The sequence below is a fragment of the Lycorma delicatula genome, chromosome 12 (genome assembly GCF_047948215.1).
Source record: "Lycorma delicatula isolate Av1 chromosome 12, ASM4794821v1, whole genome shotgun sequence".
NCBI lineage: Eukaryota > Metazoa > Arthropoda > Insecta > Hemiptera > Fulgoridae > Lycorma > Lycorma delicatula.
Window position 1 is genome coordinate 46,618,693 of NC_134466.1, and position 27,553 is coordinate 46,646,245.

General features: G+C 29.0%; 1 protein-coding gene across 1 annotated transcript in view; it reads left to right on the plus strand.

The window, feature by feature from the left end:
• Nucleotides 1-27,553, plus strand: part of LOC142332959 (neuroligin-3-like) — a 290,961-nt gene that overhangs the window by 240,233 nt on the left and 23,175 nt on the right. Inside the window, exons 6-8 of the mRNA XM_075379678.1 lie at nt 5,041-5,192; nt 12,977-13,095; nt 23,959-24,104. Coding sequence (XP_075235793.1) covers nt 5,041-5,192; nt 12,977-13,095; nt 23,959-24,104 — 417 coding nt within the window. The remainder of the gene's footprint in view (nt 1-5,040; nt 5,193-12,976; nt 13,096-23,958; nt 24,105-27,553) is intronic.

Here is a 27,553-nt window from a genome sequence, read left to right on the forward strand (position 1 = left end):
GCTGGTCTAACGCGGGCAACTCTTTTCTGCAGTCTTTCAAGAATTTCTCCATAAATATATCGATTTGGCAGTCTGTACTGTAGCAAAAACTCCTTATGGACAATGCCATTACTATCGAAGAAACAAATTAGCATGGTTTTGATTTGTTTATTTTTGCTTTTTTAGATGTGGTGAGTTCAAAATGTGCCACTCCTTGTTCTAGCGTTTTGTTTCTGGGTGGTACTCAAATATCCAAGATTCATCACCAGTAGTAACAGTTTTTTTTAGAAAATCACGATCAGTAACTCAAAATTTGATTGCACAACGTTGCTCAAAATTAGGATCACTCATTTTTGTAACGCACAACAAAAACGCGTTTCACGAAAAGTTTGTTTACGTCTCATGTGGTAACAATGGACTAAAAATATTAATACCTAATATAAATCAGATGTTCATATAACCATATATTTATTTTTGGCTGCAAAAAAAACTAGTCTCATTGTTTTATTTACAGATCTCGTATAGAAGTAATCTGACCAAGTTTGATCAAAATCGGTTCCATAGTTCTGGAGGTATAAGTGATTACGAGATCAACACCCAACATATGAGGTGTATGAGAAAAGTAATGAGACTGACTTTTTACTTACCAAAGTTTTTATTTTTTCAAACAACAACATTATCCCCTTCAAAGTAGTTCCCTTGGGCAGCTATACACCGGCGGAGTCATTGTTCCCACTCCTGGTAGCAGCGCTGGAAGGCTTCAACTAGTAGGGCTTATTTAACTGGTCGGTCACAGTCTTTTGAAAGTTTTCCAGAGTTCCAAAATGACGTCCTTTTATTTAATTTCGGGAAAAGGAAAAAGTCACAAGGACTCAAATCAGGTGAATAGGGGGGGGGGGGGGTTGAGGAACCGTAGGAATGACTTTTAAGGTCAAAAATTCCTTGATGGAAATGTCCGTGTGACACGGAACATTGTCATGATGAAGCATCCACTTGTCTGCAATGTCAGGTCTCACGCGAATCACTCTTTTCCTGAGCCTTTCAAGGACACCTTTGTAAAACATTTGGTTGTTGACAGTTTGTCCTGGAGGAACAAATTATTTATGCCTGATACCCCTACTGTCAAAAAAGCAAATCAGCATGGTTTTCATCTTTGATTTGCTCATTTGACTTTTTTTTTTGGTCGAGGAGATGCTTTGCACTCATTGCTTTGCCGCTTTGTTTCAGGATCGCACTCAAATATCCAGGATTTGTGACCTGACTTGTGACCTGTGATCACAAGTGTGAAGAAGAATATCAACGCACACGTTTCTTCGATCGTCCTTTTGTTCCGTTGTGAGGTTTTTCGGCACCAATTTCGCACAAACCTTTCGCATGTCAAATCGTCTGTCAAAATTTTATGTACGGTGAAAGCGTTTAAATTTAACTGTTCACTCATCATCCTTATTGTTATACGACGGTCTGATCTCACAAGAACCCTCACACGCTCAACGTTTTCGTCAGATTTTGAAGTTGAAGGTCTATCTGAGCGAGGTTGATCTTCAACGTGTTCTCGGCCTTCCAAAAATGGTATGTGCCAGCGGAATACTTGTGCTCTTGATAAGCAATGTTCCCCATAGGCCTGTTTCAACTTTTCAAAGTCACACTCGCGGATTCCCCAAGTTTAACACAAAACTTGATTGTACAACGTTGCTCTAAATTCCGATGCTCTATTTTCGTAACACAACTTCACTATTGGCGCTGTCAAAAATAATCTGTTGGCTGAACGGAGTTGAAACTCGTACTGAGCATGTGGAAGGGATGAAAAAACCGGTCTAGCACAGACCGTATATATACGAACATTAACATCCGGAAAATTTCCATTCGGTTTTTGGTTTATTCCTTTGGTGTCAAAACGGCAAGATCTGGTCAAACCGCATATTCGCAAATGGGAATGATTATAATGAGCTATAACGCTATGTAGACAGGAAAGTAAAATCTTAAGTAGTGATTAATATTAAATTAGATGTACAATTATTATTGTACAATTTTTTTTTTGTAAAATGTTGGAATTTTTTTTATTTAAAATGTTTAGATTTTTTTTTGTACGATTGTTTTTATTGTTGATTGTACTATTATCATTACACATACTTAAAATTTGCATTCTGTGCAAGTTCACCATCCTCTCTATGTTCATCGGAACAGTCACTTTCCTTACCACGGTCTAGATGCATGATAAATTTACCCGTCATTTCGTTGATAATGGTTCCATCTTTTTATACTCAGTTTCAGCTTTTTTTTACATGTTCGCAATAGTTTCTAATCATCCGTAATCAATTCATTAATGTTTTTCTTCAGCTAATTTTTTAATATCTGATATTAAAAATGTTGGGTTATTACTACCAATATATATTTTCAGAGCTGTTCATACTATCTCGATCGGAATTAAATCAGGAGGGTAAGGTGGAAGTCTGAAGAAGCTGATGCCCTTGTGTTTTTTAATAGTTCGTCAAAAATGCTACTTTATTTTTGAATTTCTATGTGATTTAATTACGTCATAAAATTGTGATTTTAACATAACTTTATTAAACGGAATATTGCTTTTAATCATGCTACTTTTCTTTCATTTGAATTCGAAGGCTTCTGTAGAAGTAAATTGGGTATGGCGCATTATCAACAACTACTGACTGGATGGAAGAAGACCAGGAATTAATTTTTCTGATGAAATTGTTCTTGTTGATGTGCCGTGATAGTCACCGCTTTTTGAACTCCAAGTTAACATCGCGTTCAGAATGAACCCTATTTTTCTTCCAGCGTGGATTGTGATTAACCGATCATCTTTATTAATCGGCACTTTTACTCCCGCATCATTGTCATCCGACCATAATTCTGTCGTCGAATGGGACGTTAAAATATACGATTCGTCTAAATAGACAATCAAATAATTTTCTTTTCTGCAAACTGTAATTTTTTAAAAATATTCTATCATCTTCCATCGGATGTCTTATTTCTCAATCAAAATTTTCCTATTATTATCAGTTTTACACCACCTAAACCCTAACGTTTTTCAGGATAGCTGCTTGTAAAGTTCTAAAACCTTTAAATTGAATACTCTTTTAAGTTCTTCACGTAATTTAATGTAGGCAGTTCATTATGTTTTGCGTGAAACTCGTTAACTGTTCGTCTTACAATGCCTTTATCCAAATTCTCTTATCCACTAAATGGTTTTGAACGTTATTTAAACTTTTTGGGTGTGCTGAATGAGCACGACTGTGATTTTGATTTAAGAAAACCCTGCTTTTCTTTTCGGAGTTTTTGAACTTGTGATTCTGAAATCCCACAAGCTGCAGCTGCAGCGGTTTTTTTTCACATTTTTGAATGCGTATTAAATGTCATCTAATTTTCCTAACTTTATAACTTCTTTCTTTATAAAATCGTGTACATTACTATCTATTTCACGAGTTTGACTACGGAGCGTTTTATTCTCACCATTTACAACACTTACAATAAATATTATCTTAAATTTGTTCAGGGTTTCAACCCACCCATCACCTAAAACACCGCCTACTATCCGCCCGCCCACCACCAACCATCTGCCCACTAACCGCTCATCAGCCATCTATCCACCATTCATTATCTACCCATCCTACGCCCACCTAGCACTTACTTCCCGCCCACCAACCACCCACCAAATCAAAATATTGTAACAAATCAAATATTGTAAATATGCAATATCTAAATGTCATAAAATGATTTAAATTCTGCCGTTACCAAAAAAGATTCTCAATACAAAAACGTAAAAAACATACCCATTCTTTAAAAAACAAAAAATATTTACTACGCCGCACGTTACAGAAGAAAATAATTTTACCATTGGTGCCGGGTCACGCCAAAAATTGGAACTAAATTAGTTTATTGAAAATGAAAGGTAAACATTAGTATTGAATGTTAAACGGTCACCAATACGATACAAAAAAAAAGTCGACAACACAATTGCTGAACTTTCCAGTCACGCAGCTTACACACGCATACACACACACACACAACTTAATTTAGCACGTCAGTGCTACACTAGACTAAATCTCATATGCGTTTTAACTCTTACAAAGAAGAATCAATACAAGAGTTAAAATAGAAATTTTAGAGTGGAATAACTATCCAAGGAGAAAGGATAAAAATGTAAAGATTCTGAATAGTACAAATTTATTACTAGAGAGAAATTCAATCTGGAAGTAAATAAGAGTAAAATAGACGTAACGTGTAGATAGATGTTTAATGAATATAAGGTATGAATTTATATAATATACCAGAAATTACAGAACTATTGCTGTTATAGCAGAATATATTGCTACAGCCAGGAAAGTAAAATCTGAAAACTGACTGGTTTCATGGATTCAAAACTGACTTGAATCATCTAACTGATTTCCAAAAGAAATCAAAAAATAAAATAGAATTTGCACATACCAATAATATTTTCCTAACTTTTTGAGAATTTAGGTAGAGAATTTTTAACCACCTAGCATACATATCTAACGCATTAAGTTCCTAATGGTATTTACTTTTTTGAACTTAAAAAATTGTTAGCAATCATTTTATCGCTTGATATGATTAACTGAAAGAAGTTCTCTCTAAGCGATTAAAATAATAGGCAAAGATCTATAATTAAGGAATATAAATATAAGTAAAGTAGTGTTTTTTGTTGTTTTTTATTTTATTTTAATTGACATCAAATCTTAACAGTTATCTTACACAACGCAAAGTACTAACCACTACACAATCACGACCAGAGTTATCTTTGATTAAAAAATGCCTGCTGTGACATTTCATCCAGCATTCTTTTACTTTGATGATCTACAGGTGCCAGTTTATTAGATATGACTTTGGCCATTTGGATTTTATCTTTACATCACATCCTTTTACAAAATACTAATTATTGAGAAGGTGTTTTAGAACTATCAGAATATAACAGGATATTCACTATCTTACACAGGATCCAAAAAAAGGTATTTGTAAGTATAAAATAGTAATTCATGCTCATATAAAATTTTATAGTAAAGTAATTATTATTTTCTTTCTTTTCAGAGACAAGGCTGCATACATGGTGAAGAATTACCATATATGTTTGGTGCTGCTCTTGTTGGTGGAATGATGCATTTCCCTCGTAATTATACAAAATCTGAAATGTTATTAGCAGAAGCTACAATGATTTATTGGAGTAATTTTGCTCGTTCTGGGTAAGTTTTTAAATTAATTTGTTTTTTCTTATTCTATATATACTTTCATATATTCTACATTACTATTATCTGTTTACTATTGCAATGAGTATGTTGTGTATGTATGTATATGAATAATGTATGAAATAGTTTATGTATCTGTTAAAATATAATCCTAACAACACATAATTCTATGTGTTGAGTCTTTTGTCGATGAATTGTTAATGGCTGATGTATTGGTTATTTAGCTAAATCATATGTAAACAAGACATTACACATAGCCACAAATATATATGCTTTGTATATGTTGATTTCAAACACACTCAACCTCTTAACCTCTCACTTTAGCTTATTTGTGTTTGTGTTTACCAATTAAACTCGAACCAATCCCGATTCTAGTGATATTGTATGTTGTTAGTTATTAGGATGTTCAATGTCCAGTAGCTTGTGAATTACAATTTATGTCATTGATTAACTGTTGTTATCAGTTTATTACCTATGAATTACAATTTATTATTCAACATACACAAAGATAGTTTATATATATATATAGTTACATATTTTATTAATAATGTTCATCAAATTATTTAAGTTATGTAAAATTCAGTTATACCTTGACTAACACAGTTAATGCTTTCTTAGAAATATCATGAAGTGCATAACCAAACCGTGAATTCAGGAACATTAAAAGAAGAATTTTTCTTCGGATCATTTTATTTTCAAAATATACAGAGTGTATCATGAAGTTCTCTCTTCATAACCTACTCTACTCATGGAAATAATGAAAAACGTTCACGTAAACATATATCCTAAAATGCTTCATTTATGAGTTACAGCTAATGAAAAATATTGCTCGGATTTCAGCTACCCTGGTGAAATCAGGTCATATTAAATATTTTAGGGCATCAATTAAGGAACAGAATTAGTGATTATTATAGTTTTTGACCTGAAAAATAGAATAAAGTAGGTCTCAGAACCATATCTGCAGTAGTTTTTGAGAAATCTGGGGTGAAAATTGATAAATTGGTGTAAAAAATCCTGTTTTTTTATTTTTCATTTTTGACATACAGTAACTTTGTTAAAGGGGTAATAAACACATAAAACATTTAAAGAACACTTATAAAGAATTTAATCCTGAACAAAATAGTGTAAAATAATTTGAATAAAACAAAGAAAAGTTTGAAAAATTCAAATTTTATTTAGAAACAGTACACTAGACCAAAGTGCATTATACAGAGTGATTCAAAGAAACTGGAAATTTTAAAAATTAAATAACGTTAATGAAAAATTTTTTTTAGAAAATGAATTTTATTTCATGTAATTGTACAAATGTTGCCATTTTAGGATACATACATTTTAGTTTATTTTTTAAAGATAACATCTTCCAGGTGACCTCCTCTTCTACGTAAACACTCACGAAGTCTCTTCGTTAAATTGTTCATGGTTTGACGTAACATCTCAACTGGAATTTCCGCAATTGCTTCTCGGATCTTTGCCTTCAGTTCTTCCGTTGTAGCAGGTCTACAGTGGAACACTTTGCTTTTAAGGTGACCCCGCAAAAAGTAATCGCAACCTGAGAGATCAGGCGATCTGGGAGGCCATCTAATGTCACCATTTCGTGAAATAACACGTTGTCCAAACAATCGCCGTACAGCTGCCATCGATATTCGTGCAGTATGTAACGTTGCTCCGTCTTGTTGAAACCAGGCTGTGTTAAGAATTGGTGGAAATCTCTTTTGTTGTTCCACAACAAAGGTTTCAAGCATGGCTACGTAACGAGCCGACGTCACTGTAATCGCAAGACCGTTGTCATCCTCAAAAAAACAAGGGCCTATAACACCGTAAGATGACATAGCACACCACACCGTCACTTTCTGACTGTGCAACGGACGCTGGTGTAACGAGCCGACGTCACTGTAATCGCAAGACGTAACCAATCCAGTTCGTGGATGTCACGAACTGACATCCACAGTTCGTGAACAAACTCTTCGTTATCATTTATCCTCTGAAGCATTACATTACAGAATTGTGCTCGCACAACTGCATCCTTCGGTTGCAGTTCCTGGACGATCTGCAACTTGTATGGATGGAATTGCAAGTCCTTCACTAACATTCTTCGAACACTTGAACTATGCAATTGTAAAGATGCTGAGAGACGACGGATTGACCGATGTGAACTTCGTGTGACAGCATCTTGTAAAGCTTGAACATTCTGTGGTGTACGGACGGTTCGCTCACGGCCTGGAGGTTTCTTTTTCATTGCCGAACCGGATTCCTCAAAATTAGATATCCATGTTTTAATTGCATGTGCTGATGGAACACGGTCGTGCCGTCCCAGATTAAAATGACGGCGAAATTCTCTACGCGTTCTCTCCACACTGTCATTGTTTTTGTAAAACGCTTTGATAGGAAATGCAAGTTGCGCACCACTCCAAGGATCCATGACAACTAAATGGCAGATTAGGTTAGAGAGGCTCGGCTTCCAAATCAGCTGATTTGGGAAGACGCGTTCACCACTAGACCAACCCGGTGGTAGGTTAGAGAGGCTGGCGCAACTTATCAAGTGGTACCAATCACCCACGGCTACCAACACAACTTTCAAAATTTCCCGTTTCTTTGAATCACTCTGTACATACTAGTTTATAATAAATGTTGAAAAATGTCATTTCTATACTTTTTTTTCTCTTTTTAGTCCTTCAGGGCTGTCCTTAAATTGCTCAGCCCCAACCATAATGAGGACAATTCCTTATGAAAATGTATTTCTGTTTTATATGCAATATTCTTTGTCCATCCCCAAATGCAAAAATCTTGGTGGTCAGGAATGTAGACCTCCACAACTGATTCATTTCTCAGGGGAATGATGATTTAAATTAGTGGAAGCGGCACAAGAAAAGTGGCACACCATCGTGATGGAAGTATATTTTGATTCTCAGCGCTAGAAGAACATCTTCAAGCAGCTGCAGGAATTCTTCTTGAAGAAACTGCAAGTAAACCTCAGCATTTAAGCAGCTCAGGTAATATGTACGGTCGAAACAGCTGATTTTAAAGAAGGCCGCAACATACATTGACGCTAAATCAGTGTTGAATATTGCCTTCCACCATTTTATGAGGATTTACTTCTGCCCATGTATGCTCATTCCATAATTTATTGACGCCATCTCGAATAAAATCTATGTCGTCGGTAAACAAAACATACTTGTAGAGTTGTCAATTTGTACTCCATCAATTGTAGAACTCCAAGCGAAGCAGACTGTCTCCTGGGTGTAGATGTTAAACTAGCTGTTTATGATAAGGAAAAAATTTATTTTGTTTAATTGTCCTCCAAATCATCGAAAGTGAAACTCTGATCCACTTAGAAAGATGTCGTGTACTGATACCTGAACTGCACTGAACTGCAGTGATCAGTGTCATGTTGGATAGATGTTCGTAGCTGGTACGAATACTAAGTAGAGAACCTGTTTACTTTATATTCTACTGCGGCAGTTGTAGAATTACCATTACAAACACCCAAAATGAATACTGTATCAGTGTATTCCTCTGTTGTAAATAAATACAACATTACCTTCATGACAAATTGATTACCTTCAAACTAAAATTCACAGAAAACCTTTACTAACGACAGAACAGTTCACAGTTCGTGATATAATTAATGTATCTTACAGAATGAGGTGTATAAACATCTTTCCAGAGTGCAAAAAGCTAACACTCAGTAGTAGTCCCTATATCTTTTTTCTGCATATTTTTCATACATATCTTAAGTATATATATATATATATATATATATATATTCTATCGTTAGCATTCCTTCTGAATATTTATATTTACATTTCATGGAAATATTTATATTTTTTTACCAGTTAACAAACTTCCTTTGACTAAATCTTTCTAATATCTTGTTTTTGATTGGTATTAAGACAATAATAATTCTTATTTTGTACACCTATGAAAAATAGAATTAAACATTTAATTTGATGTAATTTACTTACTGTTTATTAATTAAATAGAATAGTAATAAAATATGTTACAATAATTCATATTTTAGTCAATTAATAAACTCATTTCTTCATACATATACAAATATATACAAAAACCAATGAAAACATAAAAAAATAAAAACATAAAAATAAATACGTATATATATATATATATATATATATATATATATATACGTATTTATATTTCACTAATTAAATTCAAAAGTAGTAATTATACATAAATTAACTTCACCAAAATGGAAGATTTTAAATGAATAAATATTTAATTTAACTTGAGTAAACATTAAAATTTTATTAACATGCAATCTTCAATTTGCATTGCAGAGTAGTCTCTAATTAATATTTACAAGTTGGTAGAAGAGAGTATACCATGGTGTTACAAATCATTCATTACTGTCTTTTACTGAATTTGTTACTGAATGTAAAATAGAGCATAGATAAGGGGAAACGAAAAGGAGTTTTGTTAATATTTTATGTGTGCATGTTTATATGTATATTTTAACCAAAAAAAAGTAATGGGAAGATAGATTAAATGTATAAAAAAGGAAAATTTTTAAATAAAAAGTTCTCTTTTTAATGATACTCCTGTTTTTAACGTTAAATAGTAGTATACTTAAATTTTAATCTGCTACTCCTGGCACATAATAAAGAAGTTTTGCTTTTAGTAATAAATAATGTATTGTTAAGACATTTTATATTCATATTTACAAAAATAAATCTTTTGCGCAAAACCTATTTATAAACACAAAATAGAAATTACATAAAATCAAAATACAAAGAATAAAATATCTGTATTTGTTTAATAAAATAAATTATTCACCGTAATCAGGACATAATATATAATTAAAATTTTTTTTTAAGATCATAAATATGAATATCGGTTACACCAAAAAGGCTTTCGCCTATAGAGTTAATAATACATATTTACTGATAATGCAGTGTTTTTCAACAGAACAGCGGGAACATTGGTTTGTTACTTTATCCTATTTATCACAGTTTTTCTTAGGTGTTTTATATATATATATACAAAGCACCTGAGGTAAAAGAAACTCCAATCAAAGATGCTGTCTCTGAAAGTGATAATGTTCACTATACAGTTAGTCCCACAACAGAATGTTTACCTGACTTATTGCTTGTCAGTAAGTATAAATATTGTGTGAATGTACTCGTTAGTTATTTGGAAATTTATCAAAAACCAAATTTTTATAAAATTAAAAATTTGTTATGCATATTCCTGATAGTGCTAAGAATGGAAAGAGTAAACATTTCACTTATATTTTTGAAGTAAAGAAAATTTTTTCTCAATATTCTGAATAATATTCAAGTTGGCATCAAAAAATTGTGCTGTAGATGATAAAATAAATGATTGAATTCTTTTCCTTTGAAGGAATAGTTAAATTTAAATTATCTAAACATATAACAAAGTTTCTGAGATCGATTTTTATTCAAACAGTATTTTATGTAATTTATTTTTGTTGAACAGAAAAGTATAAAATTATTACTTTTTCTTTAAAAAATAACAGTCTTAATATTTTTACCAAATATCAACTTGTATTTACAAGTTCACTTACTGGGTTCATATAGCATTCATTAGGTTAGACTAAGTAAAAATATTATACATTTCCTACTGTGAGAGTAGTTTTTTATATGTACACCATACTTTTTGTTAAGTCGCTGAATTCAGTACAAATGTACATTTAACAATTGAGATGTTGATGTGAAAATACTTCTTGCTATATATTGTGATTGTCAAATGAATCTTTTCAGAAATTATCATGAAAATTAATTGGATGGACCAGTCTTATCACTTACTTACTTATTTTTGAGTAAACTAAAAAAAGAAAGTTGAAATTTTTCCAAGAAATACAAAACGAACAATCACCATTTTCTTTCAAAGCCAAGAAAAATATGGCAAAACTTTATTCAGTACAGCATGAAATAATTAAAATGCTTATTATTAAGATTTAGAGTTTATAAATAGTAGGAATTAGTCTTTGCCTAATAGGCTTTTTAGCCACTATTTTGCATGCAGAGTCCTGATATTTCTATGTTTAAAGCAAATTCCTGCTGAGCCCAGTAAAGAATTGGCTGCCCTTAGACTGTTAGAAAATCACTAACGGAGCAGTATGACAACTGACATGATTCCTACTGAAAAAAAAATGAAGGATGATCAGAAGGAAGGCTATAGGAGAGAATAATCAACCTAAATAGAGACATGTAATTAGGATAATTTACTATCTTGCCCAGGATAAAAAAAAAATGTTATTAAAATAATAAGTTATTTACTTGGCCTATATGTATTCAAATTTTGAGAGTTTTGTTTGGAACTACTTGTAGGAAATTTCTTCATAAACTGCTATTCAGGGATCTCTTACACCAAAAGAGGTAATTAGAAAAATCATGTTCATGTCTACTTTATATATATTGTCCAGAAAGACTATTCCAAATTGCGTCAAAATTGATTGGTAAAAAATAAAAAAAAAGAAAGAGAGGGATAAAAAGGAAGCCAGGAAGAAGGACGAATTAGATAAGGAGAAGATTGGGAAGTACAACAGGATGAAGTGAAGGTTTGGAACAGAGATGGATGTAGTCAGCAGCAGCTTAAGAGACCTGCCACCAGTCAGAACACCAGATGATGATATATACAAATACAGGAGTCCTGGGAGATACTGGCCAAAGTTGAGAAACTGATTCAAAACATTAAAATAAACAAAAAAGTTCATGTGGACATATGCCCTGTCTTGCTTCATGTTTATATAACATTTTAAATAAAATGTTGAGTCTTTTATTGTTAATAAAATGATATCCTCATCGGTTCAAATAGGTTGATAAACAGTTAAAATATGACTGAATTTGTTGTAGTGAATTTGCAAAAATTGTGCAGTCTGAAAAATTTATAACTGTTTTTACTTCTTTCACTAATGAATTAATAATAATTTTTGTTAATTATTTTGTATAAACAGGAACAAAATCTTTGTAATTTTTATGATCCACTGAAAAAATTTCAGTCATATTCAAATATTTGTCAAATAACTTTAACAAATGAGATGTCATTTTGTTCATAATATAAGACTTAGTATTTTATCTAATAAAACATAATTCAATAAAACCAATATTTCTGGAGATATTAACAGTTAAAAAATGTAAATGGCTATCATTTTAGAATTTTCAAAAGTAAAATTTTCAAAATTTTTTTATTTTGTAGATCTTGTTTAGTACATGCACATCAAATCTCATTCAAGTATCTCAATCTGTTCTTAAGATATAAATTTTTATTGAGTAAACATAAAATAATAGAGGAAAAATGAAGCAAGACAGGTCATTTGTCAACAAGAACATTTTTGTTTATTTTGTCATCCTTAATCACTTTCGCTTAAGTTTCACCAACATTTCCTGGGTTATCCCAGTAAAACCGTAACCATATACATGTACATATAAGTTGCCAAAATATTTACTACTTGTTATATAGTCGCCACCCATTTTCAGGTGTGGCACTAGCTTTGTCAAAGAATTTTATCAACAGACTATCCAACCATTTATTAACCTCAATCATGATCTCCTTCCCTCATTGGTTTCAAAGTGATGGATGGTAAGCCAGATTTCTATCTTGATAAAGCAAATGTTAGTTACTCATTACCAAATCTGTCCTGCGTAAGACATAGTTGAAAATCTCCAACTCGTACGTTCAAATAAAACCTTTTTGTAATTTCTATTCTCAACCCAATATTTCTGAATTGCTGATCCTGATTTTTATTCTCAGGTCTTTAATTAAATAGTGGCATAAATAATTTATAATTCTTCTTATTTCAGAAATCCAAATGAACCGCAAGATGCAGAACCAGTTCATGGTATTAGACAGGAGAAGAATCGTTTTAAGAATATTGAATGGTCATCATATGAGGCTGTTCATAAAAAATATCTTAGTTTAGGTAAGTACAAATTCTGTCTATTCTTAATTAAATTGTATTGTATTTTAGAATATTATTTACATTATAAAATGATGAATAAACCAAGGATATGCAACGTATCTCCTTTTAACAAGTAGGAGAAAAATATTTTTGGAACTCTTGCTTCCCTCCATTTTCAATGTCATTGATAAATATGCTAAATACCAATAAAAAAAAAAAAATATATATATATATATATATAAATAAAAGCAACATCAATTTTTTTCATAATGATAAAACATTTTATATTTATTCATATCTGGTATATTGTTGAGTGAATCTCTTACCTTGACTGAAAATGATTGTCGTATAATCCCAGTATAATATTTGTTTTCTATTATTTTAAACGGTGTGGTCATTTATCACGCACACCATTTGACTTGAGCATGCTAAAATATTAGTAATCATGTTTTAACATTTTTTTTAAAGTTACATTAAGTGGTTACATCAATAGTCAGAACAACAGGTCCTGGTCAGCACAAATCTTCACATCTTGCATGATGAATAACTGCTGCACTCACAGAAGGTAAATGATTTCTCATTGATGAATAGTAGGCCTGATTTTTTTTTTTTTTATGAAACCTTTGACAGTCCGGCATACCAGGATATATCTATGCAATTCATAGCTCTTCTTCAGCCTGATGAACACTATTGTTACCTGCAACAAGACTGGCCAATATGCCATGCATCCAAAAATGTCTGTATCGAGCAAACCCATATATTCTACAAAACCTGGAGCGAGCCTTACTACAGAGATGATTCCGTTATCCCTGATGTCCTACAAAGGATGTTAAAAAATATGGTGTGAAGGATTCAAACCTGCCTTCAGGAAAATGGTGGACATTTCCAACACTTGCTGTAAGACATTACTAGTTGCACATATCAACATTTCACGAATCAAATCAATTTTGAGTATCTCTGTATTATAGTCCTTTGTAGAATTATAGAATATATGTATTATCATGATGATCACAGTAAAGTAATTGCGCTTTACAAAAGGCCTTTTTGGTGTGTTTTCTGTATATTAATCATTTTATAGTTTTCATTGTATATGTAAATATAACATTCTTTAAGCACTCTATTTTTTTTTTATTGTTAATTATTTGTATTCTTTTCACACTGGTAATTTTTTTTTTGTTTTCAAACATTCAACAAATTTTTAAAATGTTAGTGTTACCTAAAAGAATATTTAGAAATTTGAATACTAAAAGTTTTAACATTGTTTAATATTTTATAAAAAATACACTGTTCCCAATGTGGAAAAAATAGATTTGAAATATTCAAAATAATGCATCAGGTTGTACAGAAATTTTAATGTTTTTTTTTACTTTGAATATTCTATGAACAGTTAAAATGAAGATTAAGGAAAGGCAATTGTGACATTATTATTTAGATAATTACTTAGCTATATTTTAAATTCTATTAATATAAACTACCTATTACAGAATATTGAAATAAGACATATCTTACCTTAATTTTTATCATGAAGGTAACTTTTGCAGGATTCCACTTCCTCAGTCATGACTGAAATATTTAATTTAACTGCGTATTAAAAATACAAAAATAAACCATGTACATATACATGTTTGTTACATTATTATAATATTATAATGAAAATTGAATATTAATTTATTATATGAGTGCTGCTATCTGTTGCAATTTTTACATGACTGTCTCCCTCAAACACCATCTGATGGTTTCTCAAATTGAAATTTTGTTTTTTATTTAAACACAATATCTTTTTAAAATAATTAATTTTATATCAACTTATTAATTTCTAATACATCTAAATTTGTGTCAGTATCAGAAATAGAATGCTTATTGTTTATTAGATGGTCTGTCACGTTTGATAAACCTAATTTATTACTATTGTAATTTCTATAATGTTCAAGAAATCTAGTTTTAAAGGCTCTATTTGTTTTTCCTTTATAAATATCATCATGATTATTAAATTTAATTTTATAATTCTACACAGATTGTTTATTTTATTTTTTAAATATTTGATTATTAGATTTGTTTGCCGATTTAAATATTTCTTTATTGTAAATTTTTATAATATTTCAGCAATATTATTGGTATGTAAATACTTTATGTAAATGTTTTCATTCTTTTGTGTAATCTATATATTGGTTGTAAGGTAGTTATTTTGTTATTGTGTTTTGATAGTTGTTTTTTTATAAATATTATTAAAGTCATATATATGTGTATCATATCCATTTTTAACTCCTGTATGTTTTATGATGTTTATTTAACTTTTTATTGTTATTTTGTGTGTATTAGATGTAGGTTTTCTATGCAGTTATGTAGTTATGTTTCAATTTGGTTGTCTCTGTTTATTTCAATATTGATATCTGAATAATTTAACATTCTATTATTATCTATTTAAAAATGTGAATTTAAAATTTTTAATGTAGGAATTTAGTTTGTTTAATATTATTAGATATTCATTCTTTATTAAAGTTTTATATAATGAGGATATCTTCAATGTACAGTATTCATATTAAAACTTTATGTGTATGAGTTTTAACATGCACTAATTTTCTCTCAAAAATTTCTACTGTCAAAAATATGTTTGCATGATTTTGAGGGTAAATTAGTGCTTGACCTATATATCTTACGTCAATATTCTGTTCTAGGTGGTTTATATTAATAGAATTAAAAATATAATTTAATAGTACAAAGGAATAATATTAATCTTAAAAAGATTAATTTCAGCTAAATAATTACTTAGCTAAATAGTTAAGAGTTTTGTTTATTCTAGCTCTAGATTAATCTGACTTTATGGAAAGATAAATTTACAGAGACATGTAGTTGAAATATTTATAACATATTATAAATATTAAAAAATACTATCTTTCATACAGCAATTTGTCTTATATTCCATTACACTGTTATTTGTTAGACGTTTTTTTAAATTAACTTACTTTTACTGTGGAGTAACAATGATAAGTATTTTAAAATATTTTCTCTGTACTAAAATTTTAATTATAAAAATAATATATGTTATATTAAATACAACGAAATTTATTACTTAATGAAATAATTTATGTATTATCTAGAGCAAAAACATTCTGAAATAGAATAGCCAGCACATGTATCACGATTTTCATAATTATTATTATTTTCAGTAGAAGAATTATCTTCATGATGATAAACCTTTCTTTATGTCACCCACAAAGTACTTCTGTACATAATAGTCTTCTTCGATCCTTATTATCTTTATTGTTGTAGACAACTTATTTATCCTTTGACATTAAAAGAAATCCTTAATTCTTCATAAATTCTTAATTTTGATTTATGTGTTTTTGGTTAATAATTTTTGACTATTCCTCAAATTAACTCACTGGGATTGAGTTTAAGTTGAATGAAATAACCAAACATGTATTTGTACATGTGACTCCATTTATATCGAATATGAATTTTTTTCTTCTCCTGTGCCCTTTTAATGTTTTATTAATACATTTAATTTTAGTTACTGTGATGCATAATATGTTTTTCTAGTTGACATTTGATCAATTTTTATCATTCTATAACTGACGTCAAGGTCTTCAGATTATACATTATTACAATATAATATATTATCCACAACTGGAATATCTTTGAAATATTGTGATATTGCTTAATTCTTAAATCAATGTGTATTATGGTTATTTCCATACCAACAGATTTAATTTTTGGGAAGAGTAATCAATTTAGTAAAATAACTTTCAAAATATAAAAAGTAACTATAATAGTCATGATCCACAATGTATATTATGTTTCATGTAGACCATTATTTATGAGACTCGGTGTATTTATTTATTTTTTTCTCATAAAGAATGATTGATCTTGTACTAATCCATCAGTAATTACAGTATGGGAATTGTTGCAAGGAGAAATCTAGTTAACATCCACTTATCTGTAATGCAATTATTAATGTCTGTTAATAATAATAATTATATATATACAAAACATACAAAATAGTAATTCAGATAAAGACATAATTATTTAATGACAGTTAAATCATGAATACCAAAATACAGTCCAGTTTACTAAAAACATTATAATTACTGTTAGAAACTAATATTGCATTAACAATAAGATACCAATTCATACAGTTCACTTTCTGCAAGTGTTACTGCTTTAACTGTTTATAAAAGAACTACTCTACACTTTATAAATGAATAGAATATGTCACTTTCACTCCAATTCACAAATAACTCACTGAACGAACACCTTATTGTAATCAACCACTGTCCACAATGGAATACTTATGTATATAATGTGTACAATGTGTACTCAATACTATTCTGTGTACAATGGAATATTCATCACTTGTTACTAAACATTTACTGTTATCACTAGTTACTGGAACTGCGCACTGAATTCGGGGTTGTAAAACTACTCACTCTGTCCACTGATCCCCAGTAGTATTTATTATACCTCCTGGCCGGCAGAACAGTTCTCAAACCACACTTTTAATTTTTATAGCGTTATTATTTTCATTGTCTGCATCCTTACATTTTTCTATAAGTTCTTCTTCAATTTCGGTAATTCTTCAGGTTGAATAGGAGCTTTTTGGAGATGCCATTGTCTGTATTACTAAGTACAAATTGTTAAACAGACTTATTATTCTAAATAAAGAATGCCTTTTAGTTCCTTTTATATTCTTTTTTCTTTATTTTCTCTTTCTTCTGTTTTAATTAGAAGAAACCCTTTACACACACTCATTATACTGGCCTCCATTAAAAACTTTAATTTTAATAGTCTTAAGTGATAAATATTTTCTGCATTTTAGCTCCAGAATCTATAATTGCCAGGACATTTCTTGTTAGTTCTAGATATGAAGTATAAACTCTCAAAAGATATTTGAAAAATATTTAAACCTAAGGGAAATAGAGCAAAAAAAATAAAAATATTATATTTCAATTTTAAAAGATTTTTTGAATTTTTTTTGTTTATGTATGCTTTGTGGTAATAAATTTGCTTTGATAAAGTTTTCTCTAAAATGCCTCTGAAGAAAATCCAAATTGGTTTTTTGCAATATCTCCCAACCTCTTAATGAATTTTGAAAAAAATATTAATATAAGCAATGTTCCATATATAGAAATATTTGAGCCAAATTTGAAGAAAGTCGGTTTGGTCAATGCTGAGATATAAGTCCAAAAACAGTGTGACACACATACATACATGTGTACGCACATATATAAATACATATGTTTTTTTGGTCTAGATGAACTAGTTGGACCCTAAAATATAAAGATTTACACAAAAAACCCAATACCCCATTTTTGACAAGATCACCGTACATTCCTTTTTTATTGTCAGAAAAGTAAAAAGAAAAGTGAACAGTACAATAATAAATAGAGACCGGATTATATGCATTTGCATATTAAGCCCATTCTCACCGGTTATTGCATATTTTCCTTAAAATCTAGTGATGGTGCATATTTTTGCTATATTTACAATATTTTTCGGTAGGGTATCTTGTTAATAAATTAAATCTTACATTGTAGCCGGCCAAACCTATTAGCTGCATGGCTCTTAGAGCGTACGTAGCAGCCACAGAACAGTACCTCTGATTGTTTATGTTTACAAAAGTAACAAAATGTTAAATAATTGTTAATTATCCAATTTATCGATATGTTATTCAACTACTTACTAATTGTATGCTGATTTTGAAATAAAAAACTAAAAAATTATTATTTTTTTATTCATTAAAGTTGCATATTTTGGCACTTTTCATGCATGTTTTAAGCATTTTTCATGCATATTTCAAGCTTTTTATGTTGTATATAATCTGGTCTCTAATAATAAAGATATTATCAGTAATTTAAAAGTATCTTCAGCAAATTTGTTTTGAAATTAATAATAATGAATGTAATACCCAAATCAATTAAGACAACAACAGAAGAAAAGTTACATTTTTTTAATTGAAATTCTGGGAAATTTCAAATAATTCTGACTTTTTTAATTCTGTTTTATTTTACTTTTTTTATAGTTTAAAAGAAGAATATATAATTTCATCTATGAATAAATTTGAATTAATTCTTTACAATTTATAAGTATGCTGAAATTTTCATTTTGTTTGTAATGAAAAAAGTATTTAATATTTTGAATGAAATGATAAAAACAATAGGAAAATGTTTATACAGTATATTGTTGAAAATTCATTTTAAGTAAAACATATGTGTGAATAGTACGAGCGATGTAACTGTAAAGAGGATGTCAGAGGATTTACAAAAATGGGAGAGGAAAGTGTGTGTGTAAGAGAAGATAGGGTGGTGAAACATGGAAATATGAGAATAGAACGCAGGTGTGCAATGGAGTTATGTACAATACGGATTAGCCATCATAGTCACGGTGAATAAATAATTGTATCATACGTGCTATTCATTACAGATCCACCCGCCTTGCTGTTTGAGATACAACCATTTCTTATTTCACTGCATGTAAATGTATATTTAAGCTACATATGAACTTTTCCTCATTCTGTATTATTAAAATATATATATATATATATATATATATATTTTTTTTTTAACTAAATTATCCAACCTTGCTCTACATATAAGCAATTGCTGTCTGTTTCTTAGTATATTTTACACAAAAGGACTATTTAGGACAAAATTGATGCTAAATTTAATTTTCAACAAATTTTATTGATTTAAATTTTAGTATTAAAATCCTCAAAGTTTTGAAAAATTATCCATTTATTTAACCCATTCAGGCTCTAACTTTTCCAAAAACTGAAAGTCCTTGTGGTACTATATTGTTAATGAATATTGAATATCAATGAATAGAATTTTATTGTTTAAAATATTCCCATTAAATAAATTTACTATTGAAGATATACTATTTCCATTTTTTGTTTTAATATTTTTCTTAATTACCTATTAGAGTTATTTATTTGCATATGAGATTTAACAAAATTTTTTCATCAGTAGACGTTATGTGAAATGTAAAAAAATGTTCATTCATTTACACAATAAAACTAAATTTAAAAAATAAACCTTTTTAGTTACACTAAATTCTATGCGTACTTAGTTTCAAATTTATTTAGCTTTATTATCAATAACGTCAAATACCCCTGATCATTGGTATTAAATTTTTGTACATTTTAGGTAGATTTCATAAGAAAGCTACCAATTGTAATGGGTACCATGATTCAACTTCCACAAAATTTCAACATATCTTCTTATTTCACATCCCCCAGACCCCAAAACCACCATCAGCTCAAAGGTTTATATATATATATATATATATATACATTTATATGGTGTATATTTCACTTTCTTATGGACACGATAACTGCCGTAATTTTGCGCCAATCACTTTCAAATTGTTCCTTAAAAATAACTTGTCCAAAAATCTCAGTCGAGTTGGTTAACGGCCAAAATCAGAGGGGGGTTTTTTCCAAAAAACAAATTATCACTATAACTTTCTTATTAAGTAAAATATTGAATTCGGTTAAAGTTCCTACTACTCTTTGGAAAAGGGCCTAAAACATATCTAAGTAAAGTTTTTAAATATCACCAACCAATGGCCCAGGGGGTTGATAAAATGGAGTTTTTAAGACAAAAAAGAATCATACCTTCCTTAATAGGCACAGTATCGAATCTGTTTAAAGTGGTTATCAGTCCTTTAAACATTACCTAAAACTTTTGTCTGAAACAATTTTTAATATGACCAACCCTTGCGGCAAGGGATGACCAAAGTTTTGCTGGAATTGTAAGAAGATGGGGCTTGTTGTATGCTAAACACGTGAAATTTTTTTGACATGCATCCATTGTCGTATTGAATAAATTTTAAGTTTTTCTTAACTTTAAGGTGGAAATATTTTTTTATTCCCTAATTAACACCAGTGAAATCTACCTCCACCTTCCAGCATGCCAAAAGGGATTTTTTATTTTGTGATGTAACACTTCACATGAAAGTTAGTTACTTATGAATATTCTGGAAGTTTTCGGATATCCCATGCAGCTTTCTGGATTTGGGACTGACCCATAGGCAGTCACGTCCCTTGCTTGTGACATGTGAGTCAGGTGTATGTAGTCTTCTACAGACTCAAGCTGACCATTCTTGAGATGTAAATAATAATTGTAACTACCAAAGAAAATCAGTATCCACATTCTAGTATTCAAATCCAAATAAAAGCAACAGCCCCTATTAGGATTCAAACTTGAGAACTCTTGACTTTGAAATCAGCTAATTTACGATGATGAGTTTTACCAGTAAACAAACCTGGCAGGTTATTTTACCTGTAACTAAGAGTACTAGTTTTGAACAAATTATATCTTCAATCCTGCATGAATAAGTCAATCTTTTTTTTCACTCAAAACTTTCAGGATAAGTCTACACATCAGTCACTGAAATGAGATAATTTAAACCTAATGAAGTATGATTGAGAATATAGATGAAAAATGTCATGTCCAAACTATGAATTGAACAAAGAGCTTTCTTATATTTAATTTACTTATAATTATATTTTAATCCATTCATTTTCTTGGACATGTAACTGTGCACAAAAAAAAAACATTTTGGATAAGCCTTGTAAACATGCATCGATAACTGTTTTAAATAAAAAATTTAAATAAAACTGCTTCTTAACAATTACTTTTAAAGTTTTAATTTAAAAACTTGATAAATAGTTACTTTTTTCTTTTCTTTTTCCTGTTTAGCCTCCAGTAATTATCATACAGATAATATTTCAGTTGATGAATGAGGATGATATGTATGAGTGTAAATGAAGTGTAGCCTTGTACAGTCTCAGTTCGACCATTCTTGAGATGAGTAGTTTGATAAACAGTTACTATAATCAAGTAATATACCATCTCTAACACAATAAAAATTTCTTAGGAAATATACAAGCAAAAACAAAGAAAGAAAATTAAAATTAAATTTTTAATTTTAATCAAAGATTAGTTACTTAAAAAGAATGTGAAGGTCAAAACTACAGCATTACTAGAAAGATTTTTTTTTAATTTTTACATGATCACAGTATGTCAACACTGATAATGTTATCATTATATAGTCCCGGTGCTATTTGATTTGGGTTGGACATTTTCTATATTACTTCTAATTTTTGCTTTAATGCCTGCAGAATATCATCAGAAATGATTATTTCATTATGCGCCAGTTGAAAAAGGTGTACTTAAATTTTTATTAAATAAAATGTAAAAAAAAAGTCTCAAAAATATCCAGTTTTTTCTCCTATTTCCCTAGATAACTCAATACTGTTCATTTTAGAGAAAATATCGAGAGAGAAAAACATTTTTTTATTAAATTTTACACACAATATCATTGGTTGCAAATCGATAAACATGTTATTATTAATCCAAAAATAGTAATAACTGTTAAAAAAATGAAAAAACAAGATTTTTTGGGGGAATTTTTTCAAGCTTTTTTTATTATACATAATAGGATCTTCAGATTTTTTGTCAAAGAACTTTTTAATATGACAAAGCAACTTGCCAAATTTCAATAAAATTTGGTCTAACAGTTTTTGCACAAAAAATTTACAATCCAAATTTAAAAAAAAAAATTGATTTTTCTAAATTGTGTAAAGCCTGATAAAAATTGTGTAAGTCTGAAATAAAGTCAGATAGTTGAAAATGTAATCACATGTAAAAGAATATTCAAACTTTCAAATGCATTTTGAAAAAATTTAAACCTGTTAATTAAGAGAGACTAGGGAATTTTTCAAACATACTTGTAATTTTTTTGCTTTTAAACAAATTGAATATCTTCATAAATTTTTATCTAAATTAATTTTAAAAACCACAGCTTAAAAGTACTTGAAAAAACAGCCCTTCTGCACTTTAATTTCATTTTAAATGGCAATCATCTTTGGTTATATCTCCAGTAATAATTAACAAATCAAAATTTATTTTTTTTTAAAGCATCTTTCCATATAGAAAAAGTTCAAATATGCCCATTTTAAAACAAATATCGCCTGGACTAAGAGTATTTTAGCAATAGTGTGATTATTGTGAGCACATTGTTAATGTAAAAATTAACATAAGCTATTAATATATAGATATATATATAATTCAAATTCTAAATAAATATAAACCTAAGGCCACAGTAAATCTATGCATTTCAGTTTCTTTTTTAGAAAAATGTTTTTTTTGGTTAGTTACTTCTCTCTCCCTTTTACAAATGTAATAATGTTCTATTTTCAAGTAGCACTGTGTTTTTAGGCTGGGTAGCTTTTATATTTTCTTTTTATGCTCTTAAAAACATGATGGTTTTTATAATTTTTAAAGCAACAGTTGTTTAATGATACAGTTCCTATTTGAAAAATGTTTGTTAATAAAGAATTCAGAGTGTTTACTTAAGAAATCTTTACCACAAGTAAGTGTGTGGCCAAATTATATCAAAAAGTAAAAAAAGATTTTTTTAGTTGTCATTAAATTTTTTTAATATAAAAATCTTACTATGAAATGAAGTTAGTAGTTTGCAGAAAATTTATCATGTAATAAAAAGAGATTTGATTTAATTTTTTTTCATTATCCGTTTTACAGTTAAAGCAGATTAAGCTTCATACTCATTACAAAATGATACTATGATATACTACTAAATAAAATGTAGATGATGTACTGAGTAAAATGTAAAATATAAATTTATCATTATATCTTAACAACATGGTTATATAATTAATTTAAAATAATTTTTAAAATTATAAACAATTTTATTTCATTCAAAAGATTATTTAAAAATGGAAGATCTTTTTCTATTACATTTTGAATTTTTATATTATTCTTTTTTATTTATATATTTTAACAAAAGGATTTTTATATGTAATAGAAATATTTTTTAATATTTAAAAACATTTTCTATATTGAAGTATATTAATTTTTTTAGATACTAAACCGAAATTGAAGAACCATTATCGTGCCCATCGTTTATCATTTTGGTTGAATCTTGTACCTGATCTGCATAGACCAGGTGGAGATGATGTACCACGTTCACACCATCAACTCGATAATGTTGATGAACATCCACATATGGTAAGTTTTATATTTAGATTTACAAGTATATGTATTAGTGCGTAACGTTCTCAGCTATGCTGAATGTAATTTTTTATTTATTTATTTTTATTTTTGTATAATTGCAAGTTATATTGATGGGTGTTTTTCTTTTGTAGGAAATGAAAAAAGAGTATTCTTTATAGAGACCTTATCGCATAATCCTATAATTTATGCTGGACTTTATTTCAGGAAAGAGAGATCCCTTAAACTGAGATCTTAAATGATTTTTGATGAACTAAATCGCTTAATAAATTAAATCATTTTTAATTTTCTTAATATAATTAATAAACTGTTAATATAATATATTTTCTTTTAAATATATTCATATGTTTTAATATCTTAAAATACTTGTGTTTCCAGAACTTCTAAATTATTTTGTATCTCGAATGGTATGCTTATATTTGTTTGGATGTTCCGCAACATTCAAATTAATTTTCTGATCATTTTTATTGTTATTACAATACCTCATGTGCTCTAAAGATCTTGATAATTGATCTATTTGTTTTACCTAAACAGAATGTTACAAAAAAAAGTATATGTATCAAAATGAATGAAAAATATTTTATGAAAAAAATAGAAATACAACATTTGTACATAAGAGTACAACATTTTGTGTTTTTTAAAGAAAGATTTATAACTTAAGACTGGATCAAGGAATCATTATAATATTTCATAAATAAATAAAAATAATTTGATTGTTTGTCGACTGATTTTCAAAATAAGGTGTCATTTTATTTACAATGAAATTTTTAACATTTTTGATAATAAAATTAACAATTATCAAGATGTACAAAGATTAAAAAATTAACATTGGCTCTGTTTTTTTTTGTTTTTTTTACATTTGTGAACATGTATGTTCACAAATGTACATCATAATTTTTTTTAATAAGAAAGTTTGTCCAGATACAGCTCTCAAATTGAATGAGGTACTTATTTAATCTATTCTGGAAAAAACAAATTGTATCTTATAAATGATCAGATAATTTCACTGCAAAAAGAAAAGTTAAAATTTTAAGTTAAAAACAACTTTAAATTAAGTCATTTGTTTTAGATACACAATTTACAATTTCATGAATATTACCAAAAATATATTTAATAATTATTTTTCTTTCAATCTAGTGTATCACATTGAAATTAAAAAAATTATCGTAATACAAATAAGCTGATAAATTAGGACCCTTTTCTATTATTAATTTAATAATAACATCAGTAATTCCTCTATTACAAAAAGTACTGAAATAAATTATTGATTAGAGCTTTATTAATATTCTGGCCATTTGTAATGGTGACTTTCCAAAATTTAATATTCTGTACATTATTTATTTTTTTTGTCACACTTGAACATCTACAATTCATTTCCTCGGAACAATGAATGTGTTAATGTTTATACCTGACGTGAAGGGGAGTAATCCCAACAGCAGTTTACTCCTCTATATTCCATTTTATTCTGATTAGCACCCTGTAACAGCTGTTAATTGATAATAATGATATATAATTTTTTTTTATAATGTGTGAAAAAATGTCATGCCTGATCAGGAATTGAATCCAGAATCTCTAGCTGAAAAGGCAGGATTACTATTATGCTTAAAGGGACATCTGTTTGCCTCTTATGTTAACTAACATAGAGAGGCGTAGAACATTAATAGATGTGTGACAGATATACAGCAGAAGGATCTAGGAGTTCACATTAGACCAATTATTATATTGTTCTTGAACCAAGTATTCAGGCAGCAGTTAGAAATGTATTTTATAAATATATTTTACACTAATCCACCTCTATTGCATACATAATATTAAATGCATTTAATGCTACCATTAGTGTATAATGAACATAAAGTTAATACCATGAAAGTAGTCAATTGATGTAAAGATTCACAATTAATGCAGACACCAACATGCATGATGATGGTCATGAATCAGGAATAGCATAAACATTTTAAATCTATAACTCAAGTGACTGGTGATGAGATAAATTTATTGTCACTCTCCATTTATAATAATGTACTTAATTACCATGTATGTAGCAATTGTAGATTAGTATAAAAAATTCTTTTTTTGAACATCATTTACCGATTTATGATTTTAATAAGGACCTGAAACCTGAGCTATATGTAAACAACATCAAATTTCGATGAAACTAAAACAATGGAGAGATTTCTAATATTTCAGGTGGTCTATGATGAAGAAATGATGTGTTTTATGCAACACTTAAAGACTGTTACCATCTTTAACAGTGGCTAGAACTTCACTGAAGGATGACAAGAGTCCATGAAGATCCTTGATCATTTTCCTAAAATTTATTGACTTGGTCACTGGGAATTGTGTAGACCTCCACTTAGAAAAAATTAAATATTTTAACTTATCCTTGTATTTATATTTATGATTGCGTAATCTTTGCCAAAAAGAATGATCACTATTTTTTTTTTAATAACAATATCCACCTTTACCAAACCAAACAGAAGTGTTTTTTATAACTCAACACAATACTTTCTTTCTTTCTTTTTCTGTTTAGCTTCTGGAACCACAATAATGTATTATTACTTCAGAGGATGAATGAGAATGATATGTAAGAATGTAAATGAAGTGTAGACTTGTACAGTTTCAGATTAACCATTCCTTCGAATTAAGACTGTATAAGACTATACTTCATTTACATATCATCCTCATTCATCCTCTGAAGTAATACCTGACGGTGGTTCTGGAGGCTAAACAGAAAAAGAAAGGTTGACCATTCCTGATATGTGTGGCTAATTGAAACCCAACTACCAAAGAACACCCGTATCCATCTAGTATTCAGATCTGTATAAAAGTAACTGCCTTTACTAGGATTGAACCTTAGAACTTTTGACTTTGAAATCAGCTGATTTGCAATTATGAGTTCATCACTAACCTAATTCGGTGGGTTCAACACAATACTTTGGCTTACAAGAAAGGTCTTTATTATGCTTTTGTTGTCATTTTTAATAAAGTGACAAACCATTTAAACAATTTTCCCACCAATTTAATTAAAATATGAATAAAATATTTTCTTTTATGAAAGCAATATAACTGTGTTGATGAACATTTAAGTAACACTAATTAAAAAAATAAAACACAATTTTTCTGCATCCTATTCAACTTGTGCATAAATATGTGTCATAAGTAATAGCAGTTTCTGAATCGTGAATTATTTTATGTAATTTTTTATTTGTAACATACATATATATATAATAACATTATTTATTTCATATGTTCATATTTAAATAATTAATGTGGAATTTAACCACATATATTTTTTATCTTATAATTTATTTTTGAATATCTTATATTGACTTGAGCTATATAATGTATTCCTATATCCTGACCAAAATAAATATTTATTTATCAGTATAATTGCTCCTTCCCTCCCTTGAACTTGTTAGATTTAACCTCCATTGATTTTTTTCTTC